This window comes from Colius striatus, chromosome 3, assembly GCF_028858725.1.
Source record: "Colius striatus isolate bColStr4 chromosome 3, bColStr4.1.hap1, whole genome shotgun sequence".
Taxonomy (NCBI): domain Eukaryota; kingdom Metazoa; phylum Chordata; class Aves; order Coliiformes; family Coliidae; genus Colius; species Colius striatus.
The window spans coordinates 84,424,444-84,436,419 of NC_084761.1; the positions used below are offsets into that span (position 1 = coordinate 84,424,444).

The 11,976-nt window shown below is 44.7% G+C and overlaps 1 protein-coding gene across 5 annotated transcripts in view; it reads left to right on the forward strand.

Moving 5' to 3' along the window:
- The first annotated feature begins 6,702 nt into the window (after positions 1-6,702).
- Positions 6,703-11,976, forward strand: part of BOD1L1 (biorientation of chromosomes in cell division 1 like 1) — a 39,159-nt gene continuing 33,885 nt past the window's right edge. For 2 of the 5 annotated variants that reach the window (XR_009818548.1, XM_061994308.1), the window contains exons 1-5: positions 6,703-7,246; positions 7,724-7,848; positions 9,172-9,362; positions 10,568-11,188; positions 11,672-11,821. Coding sequence is in view for 4 of the 5 variants with exons in the window: in XM_061994308.1 (XP_061850292.1) it covers positions 7,046-7,246; positions 7,724-7,848; positions 9,172-9,362; positions 10,568-11,188; positions 11,672-11,821 (1,288 nt within the window). In the remaining variant the exon portion in view is untranslated. The remainder of the gene's footprint in view (positions 7,247-7,723; positions 7,849-9,171; positions 9,363-10,567; positions 11,189-11,671; positions 11,822-11,976) is intronic. The other 3 variants (XM_061994306.1, XM_061994307.1, XM_061994304.1) reach the window with 2 other exon arrangements.

Sequence of the window (11,976 nt, forward strand, 5' to 3'; positions counted from 1 at the left end):
GATCAGGGGACTGGAACATCTTTCATATGAGGAAAGGCTGCAGGAACTGGGGCTGTTTAGTCTGGAAAAGAGGAGACTGAGGGGAGATCTTATTAACATTTACAAATATCTAGAGGGTGGGTGTCAGGAGGTTGGGACATCCCTTTTTTTCTATAGTAGCTAGTAACAGGACAAGGGGTAATGGGATGAAGCTGGAACACAAAAAGTTCCACATAAGAAAAAACTATTTCACTGTTCAGGTGAGGGAGCCCTGGCACAGGCTGCCCAGAGGGGTTGTGGAGTCTCCTTCCTTGGAGGTCTTCAAGACCCACCTGGACATGTTCCTATCTGACCTGATCTAGGTGAATCTGCTTCTGCAGGGGGCTTGGACTAGATGATCTCTAAAGGTCCCTTCCAATCCCTACCATTCTATGATTCTATGATTCTATGAAAGGCTGTGAGATAGGCTGCCCAAAGAGGGTGTGGAATCTCCTTCTCTGGAGGTTTCCAAACCTGCCTGGACACATTCCTGTGTAACTTGATCTAGGTGGATCTGCTTTAGCAGGGGTTTGACTAGAGGATCTCTAGAGGTCCCTTCTAATCCCTGCCATTCTGTGATTCTGTAATTGCTATATTGTCCTGCCACTACATGTCATCACTGCTAGAATTTTTTTATAGAATCATAGAATCATTTTACATGCTAAAGCTAGATAAATTAGTTCATTTCTCCACATATCAATTACAAAGTATCAGAAAATGCAGTCTGTTAAATGTTACTTAGAAGACTTTACAAACCAGACAATCTTCCCAGTAAAGACAACCAGTAGTATTAGCTACTGAACATGAAAACCTCAAAAGAGCACTTCAGTCCATCTATTTGACTAATCACTTTGAGAAGCCCCGACACGCTGTCTCCATTGAACTGAAGCCTCACTCTCTCTTCAGAAGTGACCAAAAAGTGTCAGCACTAGCTCAGGCTTTTGTAAGTAAAAGCTTTCCTTTCATCACTTTCATTACATGTTGTCCAGCCACTGTTTTCATTTCTGCCAAGTCTTTCACTTGTCAAAGGCTTGACAGTGGAAAACAGGTGGGACTGGGAGCCTCCAACCAAATCTAAATACATTTGTCATTCCATACATAATACACTTGAGCCACCAAGTTTCACCTTTTACATAGGGCCTACCTGCTAGTGACAAATGAAAAAAAAATAGATGTATATACATACATGCTTGAACAAATAACACTACCAACACCTGCAAAGCAGCATGGTCATAAAGTCAGAAAATGCACTTCAAGCAGCTTATCCAAATGTTCTTTATTTACATATTCTCACAAAAAAAAAAAAAAAAAAAAAAAAAAGAGAGGACAAAATAATATCTTTCAGAGTTGAGAGTCCAACAGCATTTCACCTACCACAACTCTTGCCATGTAACAATATGGGCATCACTCTGATCACATCACAGCTGAAAGTATAGTCTGTGTCTTGGCTACATTTTAGTCTTGCAACTAGAGCATTTCATGCCACAGCTCAGTTGAAGCCACATTTGTTGCTATCGATGAAATGTAAAACCTCAGCAACACTGGCACCATTTCTCTGCTGTTTCAAAATTGAATGGACTAGATTGTGATTACTGGTGTTGCTCCTAGGCATAATAATTTCACATATTTTGGAAAAAAATCCTGTATCAGCAAGCACCAGAAAATCTGAGACTTTATTTAACAAGAGACTATCATAAAACATAATGTCTATGCATGAGGAGAAGCAAATGTGAAATATGCATCGGGAAATGCATATTTATACAACAAATCAATTCATCTCTAACGGTTCTGGGTTTTATTATGCCACAAAATAAATGACACCTAAGCTACACACCAAAAAAAATAAGCCTCAGAGAATGGAGCAATAGTGGTAGCACAGATGGTGCAAGACACAGATATGTTACCACATATGTAGAGGAAGAAGTGAGCAATTCATCTGAAGCAGATCTGGCGCTGGGCAGCTTCAGAGATTTTACTATCCAAGTATCTGCTCAGGCATTTCAGTCATTCCTGGTGAAAAGACTTTACTTATTCCTAGAAAACTCAAATTGCTTCTAAACAGCTCCCCTTTCTGTGTACCCTTGTCTGCACAAGACTACAGCTATTTAAGAGAAACGTTATCCTAGTAATTCAACAGTGACAGCAACACTTCCTATTTAGAGCACACAACTTTGCAACATAGAGTTCATCACAGAGGAAGGGCATCTCTTCCGGTTGGTACTTCACTCCTGTGCAAAGTGAAGGATTTTTACCATCTTAATCCAGCTGTCACTTGGATTACAGACACTTCCAAAGTTCAGATTCATTATCAGAACACACTACATAAGCAAAGTTCTTGACATAGAGGAAAAAAAATGCACAAAGAAGTGTTTATTTAAAAAAAAAAAAAACAACACAAAACACCAAAAAAAATCCAGAAAAAGTCAATTAGCCTAATAAGTTCTGTTACAACTTTCATCAGCTACATTACGAGCTGCCTTCAAGAGAGCTTAATTTTATTAACACCCGTGAAATCAGTTGAGGATGTTGGCTACTCTGAATTTGATGCTTGTGGCAGGGTTTCACAGAACAAGATCTCTGCAATATTGTCTAAAAAAGAAAGAGCTATTGCAAGTGCTTTAATTATACTTACACTACTATCAGTAACACTATTTCCAAACTCAACTATATTTGTTAGCTCACTGAAAACAGCAAGATGGCTTAACATTTAGTTGTACATTCATAACTCTAGTGCAATCAACAATAATGTTATCTTTTTATTAGCATACAAGACTTGATATAACCATATTTCAGCTAATATTAGACTGCAAAGCATCCTTATAGCAAGCAGACAACCAAAGGCTGATTTCACTTCTGTTTAAATGAATGTTTTATTTTCAGGGGGCTTCCATTTTCTTTTACAGTATATTCCTGTAGGACAATGTACAACTGAATGTAGAAAACAAACAAACAAAAAAGCCATTTTCAGCCAGCATTTAGGATATTTTATGTGATAATTAAGACATCCAACAAGACTGCAACACTCAGTAAATTGCATGAAACATAGGATGGTACATAATTCAGAGTACAGAACAATCTTTTACATTGTTGCTGCTGTTAAATCAATTAGAATATGGACTGCTTGTTTCAATAGTTTCAGACCACTGGCCATAACTCATCCCTCATTCCCAGATCTCATTAGTGGATTCCTGCTCCCTAGTATGTATCCTTTGCATTGCATTCATTGGCATAGTCTGAAAGAAAGGCCATGGATATTCCAGGTTTTCTGTGACATTTTGTGTGTGAATGGTATATCATTCTGTGAGGCAGGTATCCAGATCCTGCTGTTAAAATATAGAAGAGTTGGGTTGTTGGGTTTTTTTTTGTTTTCTGCACCATCCTTGACTGGAGGGGGAATCTAAAACAAAACAAAACAAAACAAAACCCCAAGCAGCACCCACAAACAGGATGTTGCAGTGGCTTTTCCTAGCACAAAATTCGACAAATATTAACTTCCCAGTGAAGTCTGAAATTTTCACTCACACAGTAAGTCATACACTATTTCTACAATTAATTTCCTAAAATGACACCCTTTGCTTCTGCCCTGTCATGCTCACTGCTACATGACCTTCAGTCAGCAGTACATAAACTTTTCCTTTATTGAGAAGAGATGTAACAGAGTCAGTAGATCACATATTTGGATATACCAGTAGGGGCTGTGCCAGGCTCTGAGTTGCAGATTCCCCATCGTCTTCAACTTCAGTACTTTAATCCTCCTACACATCCAAGTTGAAAACATGAAACTACACATATAGAGGCCAGATTTTTTTAATTGCTATGGTATCCAGAGATAAAAATCTCACAATACTTTTAAATACTTCTGTGCAGTTCTAAATAGTCTAGGAATACTTAGTTTACAATAGAAAAACTAGGTGAAAGTTTTACACTTCTAACCTGCTTTTAAGTCTGCAATAACAATCCTGACACTCTTACCTTTCATAGAATCATAGAATCATAGACTCATAGACTCAAAGACTCACAGAATGGTAGGGGTTGGAAGGGACCTTTAGCGATCATCTAGTCCAAACCCCCTGGGCACTCATCCACCAGACTGAAGCCACCTTAGTCCAAGGGGAAATGATGTGTGGCCTGCTGCTTTGCCTCAACACACACAAGCTGATGGGGCCAGACAGAATCCACCTCAGGGTGCTGAAGGAGCTGCTGGAAGTGCTAACCAAGTCACTCTTCATCAACTACCAGCAGTCCTGTATCGCCAGGGAGGTCCCAGCAGAGTGGAGGATGGCTAAGGTCACACCAACCTACAAAAAGGGTTGGAAGGAGGATCCTGGGAACCACAGACCTGTCAGCGTGACCTTGGTGCTGGGGAAGGTTAAGGAACATATTATCCTGAGCACCATCCCAAGGCATATACAGGATAACCAAGAGTTCAGGACCAGCTATCGTGGCTTTATAAAAGGCAGGTCCTGTTTGACCAAACATGATCTCCTTCTATGACAAGATGACCCGCTTAGTGGATGAGGGAAAAGCTGTGGATGTGGTCCTCCTGGACTTCAGTAAGGCCCTTGACACAGTCTCCCATGGCATCCTCCTGGAGAAACTGTCTGGCCATGGCTTGGATGGACGCACCTTGTGATGGGTGAAAAATTGGCAGGATGGCCAGGCCCAGAGAGTGGTGGGGAATGGAGTTAAATCCAGCTGGCAGACAGTTATCAGTGTGTTCCCCAGGGCTTGGTGCTGGGGTCTGTTTTGTTTAACATCTTTATCAATGATCTGGATGAAGGCATCAAGTGAATCATAAATGAATTCACAGATGACACGAAGATTCGTGGGTGTGTAAACGTGCTTGAGGACAAAAAGGCCCTTCAGAGGCACCTGGACAAACTGGAGTGATGGGCCAAGTCAAATTGCATGAGGTTCAACAAGGCCAAGTGCTGGCACTAGGCCCACAACCCCATTCAGTGCAACAGGCTTGGGACAGAGCGGTTGGAAAGCTGTCCTGCAGAAAAGGACCTGCGGATGTTAATCGACATCCAGCTGCACATGAGCCAGCAGTGTGCCCAGGTGGCCAAGAAGGCCAATGGCATCGTGGCTTGTATCAAAAACAGTGTGACCAGCAGGACCAAGAAAGTGATTGTCCCCCTGTACTTGGTGCTGGTGAGGCCACACCTTGAATGTTGTGTCCAGTTCTAGGCCTCTCACTACAAGGACATGGAGGTGCTGGAGCATGTTCAGAGATGGGCAACAAAGCTGGTGAGGGGTCTGGAGAAAAAGTCTTATGAGAAGCATTTGTGGGAGCCGGGGATGTTTAAGGTAGAAAAAGAGGATGCTGAGGGGAGATATGATAATTCTCTACAGCTACCTGAAGGGGAGTAATGAATGATAGGACACAAGGAAATGGGCACACGGGGAGGTTTATATTAGACATTAGGAAGAACTTTTTCACCCAGAGGGTTAAGCAGCACTGGAATGGGCTGCCCAAGGAGGTGGTGGAGTCATCATCCCTGGAGATATGCAAAAGATGCATAGATGAGGTGCTGAGGGATATGGTTTAGTTTAGTGATGGGCTTCGCAGTGTGAGGTTAGCGTTTGGACTTGATGATCTCAGAAGTCTTTTTCAACTGAAATGATTCTATGATTTACATCAAACTGATTTTTAACAACTACTACACAGGGTAATTCTTAACATTTCTAGCTGGATCAGATCTTACGCCACAAAGCTGTGTAGCCACTATTATTGCCACATCCCTTTTCTTTTGCTGTGAGCTAGCCACTCTTTCTATATTTAACTACATGTTTATACCTCCTTTCATCCTTGCCCATACTAAAAATTATCATCTCTATTTCCAGATTCTGTTTACTGCCTCTGGGATCCTGTTTTAGTCATAACAGGTCAGCCTGGAAAGGACCAGCCCCCAGACTGTACTAAACTCAACTTGAAAGACTTTGGAAACAGAAGATACTCTGTGATAAGAGCAGTCAGAGCCACTGACAAGTTTTCGGGACAGCACAGTGAACAGTTGTGACTGTAACACTGAGATAAAGAAAGTGGTAAACAAGAGCCAGCCGGTAAACACCTCTATCAGAAAAACCACGAGAGGACACACAGAGGCCGGAAAGCAACTCGCTTACGCTCGAGTACTTTAAATACCACCTCCCCGTTGCCCCGCCCAGGCGTCTCGCGGCCCCGGAGAGGCTGCGCGAACGTTAGACGCAGCATCCCACGTCAGGACGGCAGCCTTCCGCCATCCTCGGGCTGACGGCAGCAGCGTCCGCTGAGGCAGAGGGAGGAGCGGGGGTTGGGAGTGCCCGTTCGCGGCCAGCGGCAGCTCCTCGGCGCGCTGAGGGCACAGCGCCCGCACAGCGCCCGCACGGCGCCGCCCCGGCAGCGGCTCGTAGGCCCCGCCCCAGCCCCGGCCCCGCCCCGCGCCTCAGGGAGGAAGCGCGCGGCGCTGCCCCCACCATGATGGCGGCCAGCGCAGGAAGGGGCGGGCTGCGGGCCGCGGGGCGGGACCGCGGAGGCACGGCCGGGCAGTGCGGCGGCGGCGCGGCGCCGGGCGGCGGGCGGGCGGCCGGGGCAGCGGGACCCCCGCGCTGCCCGCAGCGCCCAGCCGCGGCCGCGGGGAGGCTGCCGGCGAGGCGAAGCGAGGCGGGCGGGGGCCCTCCGCCGCGGCCGCCCCACTGCCGCCGCCCCCCACCACGATTCCCCCGTCCCCCCCCCACCTCCCCGCCGCCGGGCCGGGGCCCCACTGGCGCGGGCCGCGAGCGGCCCCGCCCCGCTCCGCCTCTTTAAAGGGCTGTCGGCTCGCGCGCGCGGCTCCGCCAGTGCTCGTCTCGCGCCGATGGCGCCGCTCTCGGCGGCGGCGGCCCCGCTTCCCCTCGCGTCGCGCGCCGCTTCCTCCCTCCGTTCCCTTTCGCTTCCGGGGTCAGAGCCGCCGCGGCCGCTGCTCGGTAACCAGCCGCTCGGCGGGGCCCGGCCGGGAGAGCCGGCAGCCGCGCCCCGCGCAGGCCGCGCCGCGCCGCCGCCCCCATGGCCAGCAACCCCCAGCCGCAGCCGCCGCCGCCCCCGCCGCCCCCCCCTCAGCAGCCGCCGCCGCTGCCGGGGGCCGCGGCCGCCGTGGGGAGCGGCGCGGCCGAGCCCGAGCTGGTTTCCATGATCGTCAACCACCTCAAGAGCCAGGGGCTCTTCGACCAGTTCCGCCGCGACTGCCTGGCCGACGTGGACACCAAGGTGGGGGCGGGCGAGCCCGGCGGCCGGCGCCTCGGGAGTGGTCCCGAGCCCCGCAGGGGGCTCTCCGCGGGCTCCCGGACGGCGCGGGCGGGCCGGCCCTGGCCCGTAGCGCAGGGGCCCTGCTCGCGGGAGGCGGTGGTTGGCGAGGGGAGCGCGCCCCGCGCTCAGGGGTGGGGAGCGGCTGCCAGTGCCCGCGCCGGGCTCGCGCTCGGCCCGCGGCCCCCGGGCAAAGCCGGAGTGCCTGTTCGCATTGGGGAGCGCGGGCCGGCCGGCGGGACAAACTCACCGGGTTCCGTGGAGCGTTTCCAGAGTGTTAGACACACTGTGGTCGTTGCGAGGGAGAAGGAGCAGCTGCGCTTTCAGTGGGCTTGGAGTGGGGGATGTCGGACGGGGCTCCTGTCTTGTCCAGACCAGCTTCTGGGAGGGTAACTGCTTTTCAAAGCCCTCCTGCCCAACCTCCGTGTTGTTGTTTTCTAGCCTGCCTACCAGAATTTGAGACAGCGCGTTGACAACTTTGTTTCCAATCATTTGGCAACTCATACCTGGAGCCCTCATCTCAACAAGAACCAGCTGAGAAATAACATTAGGCAGCAGGTTCTCAAGTAAGTGACAGCTCTGGGATCTCTCAGCTTGAACGTGTTTATGCACTGTATACATGACGGAGGCTCTAGGTCAATTTTAAAATGTCTTACTTTCTTCAGATAAGCCCCTTTTTGGTGTTTACATCGTGGTATTATTTCAGATAGCACCTTGCCATCAACGTTGGTCAGAATTAGACTGACCAGAACAAGATACTGTTTTGTCTGATCTGAGTTGATGCAGGGAGGGAAAAGCTTGTTTCTGAGGGGATGTAATGGCCTAGCTAATGTCTAACCTTACTCTTTCTTTTAAGGTAAATAGAAATAAAATTGTTCTTATCACCACGTTTTGAGCGAAGGAAAATTAAAGGTATTTGACAAGCTAAGCTCTGTAGAATTCAAAGATGAACTCACAAAACAAAAACTTATGGATGTAAATCTATCTAGACAAAGAAGAGTTTTTTTCACAACTGCTGTTAACATCAAAATCAGGTCAAACAGTTACCTGATGATACCATTTTTCATCGCAAAGCTTAGAGTCATGAGAAACACTAGGAAGTTTATTCAAAGTAGCAGGAGTTTGGTCACTAAATTGAGCCAAACAAAGGGTTTGGTAACAAACTGGCTCAGTTATGCTGTAATAGTACCATTGATCACTTGCGCTGAGGAGCTGTTTTGTCTAGGAGGAGGGGACCAGTTGTTGTTTCAGAGCCATTGTGTTCTTTGTAAAGAAGCAGTGAGGATGGGAGGAAATATATATTCCACAAAATATTACAGGGATCTATAGAAAACATATATAGATATTAAGCTCTCTATTGCCATTTCTTTTATTTTACTGAAGATTAAGCCTGTTATATAAAACTGCACAGCTCTGAGGTTTCACACTGTACTTGGGAGACAGTAACTTAGGGTGGTGAAGACTCATGTAGTTGTCATGTGTCCCTCATGCCTTCCATAATTCATCTGGGTTTATGCTGTGGGAATAACATGGTATAATATCAGGTTTCTCCTTCTTTTCACCAGAAACCTTACTTTTACTGTTAGATAACAATTGTAGGTATAATCAGTAATGACACAGCAATAGACTGTTGGTTGTGTTAATTCTTTATGCTTTGTTTACTTTGTTTCTCTAGTTTTTGGGGTTTTTTGGTTCTTCATTTGTAAGGCATAGAGCTGTTGAAGTAAAGGCAAAAGGCTAAATGCATAGCTGCAATGATGCTCAGAAAATATTAATGCTTCACTGGAGTTTCTTAAGAGTGTTTGTGTCACATCTAAATGAATGCATTTCATTAAGATGTTCTTGAAAAGTAATTTTTCTTATGAAGTATTCCTGTAACTTTGTTCTAGGTCTGGAATGTTGGAATCTGGAATTGACAGAATTATTTCTCAGGTTGTGGATCCAAAGATCAACCACACATTCAGACCTCAGGTGGAAAAAGCTGTCCATGAATTTTTAGCCACATTGAACCACAAAGAGGAGGCAGGCCCCAGTACAGGTTCAAGTGAGGAGAAAGCAGATGCTTCTGTTACAGTACAAGGTATTCTACCATTTCTCTGAGTAGCCTATTAACAAAAGTTTGTCAAGAGAGAGGAAACAATGACTAGATTTACTGCTAGCACAATGTTAACAAGCTAAGCTCCAGGCAGCTCACCATAGTACTTGTCTCTTACTGGATGTGTAAAAGCAGAAGGCAAGAGAAATGTTGGCATATACCATCCTGTCACTTTGTCACTTGTGCTTGAGATTACAAGGTAACAGTTTACTGTAGGGGAAAGAAGTTGATCTCAGAGTTTGGTACTGTGAGTATTATAGAGTCAGATATGACATAACTGTAAGAGAACTGTAATCCATCTTTTTTTATGCATTGGGAAAAAAAAAAAAAAAAAAAACGAGCCAACTGTCTTAATGTTGTTGGTATGTGCCATAAAATTTGAATGACTAACGTGCTTTCAGAAGCTTAAGTTTTACTGTAAATCAACCAATCTTTAGTTTGTTTATAAACACAGTACTTTTTCTTTCTGGTTTTTGTTTATATTGCCTGTTATTGACATTTAAACACTCCTGCAGGTAATTGTCCATTCTTTCCATTCCTAAGAGACTCCACAGCAGTCCATCTATTTGTAATCAGACACTTTATTTAAATTCTGGCCCTTTTCCTGTGAAGCCCATTTCCTTTAAAGTTAAGAGGGTTAACAAGCCAGCTGTAGGTTTTAGTGCTAGTCCAGTTAACCCTTTCTCATCCATCTTCAGAGTTCCTTCTGAAAGGAGGGGAAAGTGATAAGGTATTTCCAGTAGTAGTGTTGTTATATAATCAATATGCTGAGTCCATTTTCCCTGTTATTTATGGAGATACTAGAGGTATGAAATACAGAATTTCTGCTGTGTTCTATATTGTGCTTCTCAGAGTCATCATCCCACTTGGGATGATGGTAAAGTTGAACAGGGATTGTGTTGAGAATATCCTACCCATTGACAACCTCTGCTTTCTTTAGCTGATCTCAGTATGTCAGAGAGCAAAATGAATCTGATAATCATATCATAATTGCTGCAGGAATGCAACATCTTCTTCTTTGTTTCATTTTCTTTTAAACAAAATCTCTAAATGCAAAATCAGCCAGTCTATTTTCGTAATTCTGCTTCTTTTAAATAATGATTTTTTTCTCCTTTCACTTGCTTAGTATTTCATCCCAACTTAATTAGAGAAAAGATTAATTAAAACTGTTCTTTTTCTTACTATTCAAGGTGTCTCTTCTACAGCTCCTAGTGGCAACGTAGCTAGCGATGCAATGTCCATTTTGGAAACAATAACTTCTCTTAACCAAGAAGCAAGTGCTGCTAGGGCTTCAACAGAGAACTCAAATCCCAAGAACAATGATAAAGTTGCAAAAAGACTCTCATCTCAGCAGAGTGTGGATGCTACCACTGATAGAGATAGAAATGCAGAGGACTTCCCAGACAGAGAGAAAGCAATTTGTGATCTTTCTGGAGAAGGGACTGAAACATTTGCAAAGTGTGAAGATTTAAATGAGCTTCCCTGCCAAAGTGAGGAAATAAAAAATTCAGCAAAGGATACTAATAGTTTGACTTATATAAGTAAAGAAATTCAACGGGAAGGTGAAGATCAAAAGAGTAAACTATTAGATAAAGGTGACAAGAAACCAGACAGCGGTGAAAAATTTGAAAGAAGAAAAGAAAAGAAGGAAAAATTTGACAAAAAGTCCGACCATGCAAAGAAAAGTGATGATACTGTGAAGTCAAAAGAAGAAAAGCAAGCAAGAGAGTTGGAACCAGCTAAACAACTAGTTCTGGAAAAAAATAGCAATAAACATAAACCAAGTGAAAGCACTAAAGAAACTAAAGAAGGTATGATGTGGGCAATGCTCTTGTTCAAAATGTGGGAACGGGAGGATTTTTTTTAAGCATATTCAGGAGTTGAAACAGAAATATATTTGGAATGTATGTTCTCTGCTAGTTCTGGCATTAGTCCAGCTAGCTACACGTGGATTTCTGTTTATATCACTTAACTGAGGTACCCACGTGAGGAATCAAAGCTCATCTGATTCCTAAAGCGTGTGGGTGGTCATCTGCCTTACGCTGGCAAGTTCTTTCAACAATTCCAGTTTGCATTTAAAGTTTCTGTTTGCATCTCAGGGTGATTTTTGAGTAAAGAAGAGTTAGCCTAAGAACATTTCATTAAGATGTTAGAAATGTTTTTATTTTTTCTTATTTCTTGGCTTTAAGGTAGTTTTGTTTTCAGTACTGAAATCACTGTTGTGGTAAGAAAAGTTTCTCAAATAACAGTGTGCTGCATTACAGCCTCATTCTTTCTATTTTTTCCTTTGCAAGAAAATGCATTAGTGGATTCAGATATGGATGTACTCAGTGACATCACTGTCAGCTCTGTCCATACCAGTGACCTTTCTTCCTTTGAAGAGGAGAGCGAAGAGGAGACTGTAATTTCTGACAGTACTGAAGAGGGGGAGATCACATCAGATGGTAAAATAATTAGATTGTTAAGTAGCAAGAAGAATACGCAACACTTTCATTGAGGGCATCGTATCATAAATTGAGGTTTTGCAGTATTTTTTATTACACTTATGAGAGAATTTGAGTGGGGAATGAGTGCAATGACAAAAGTCAAGTACTGGACA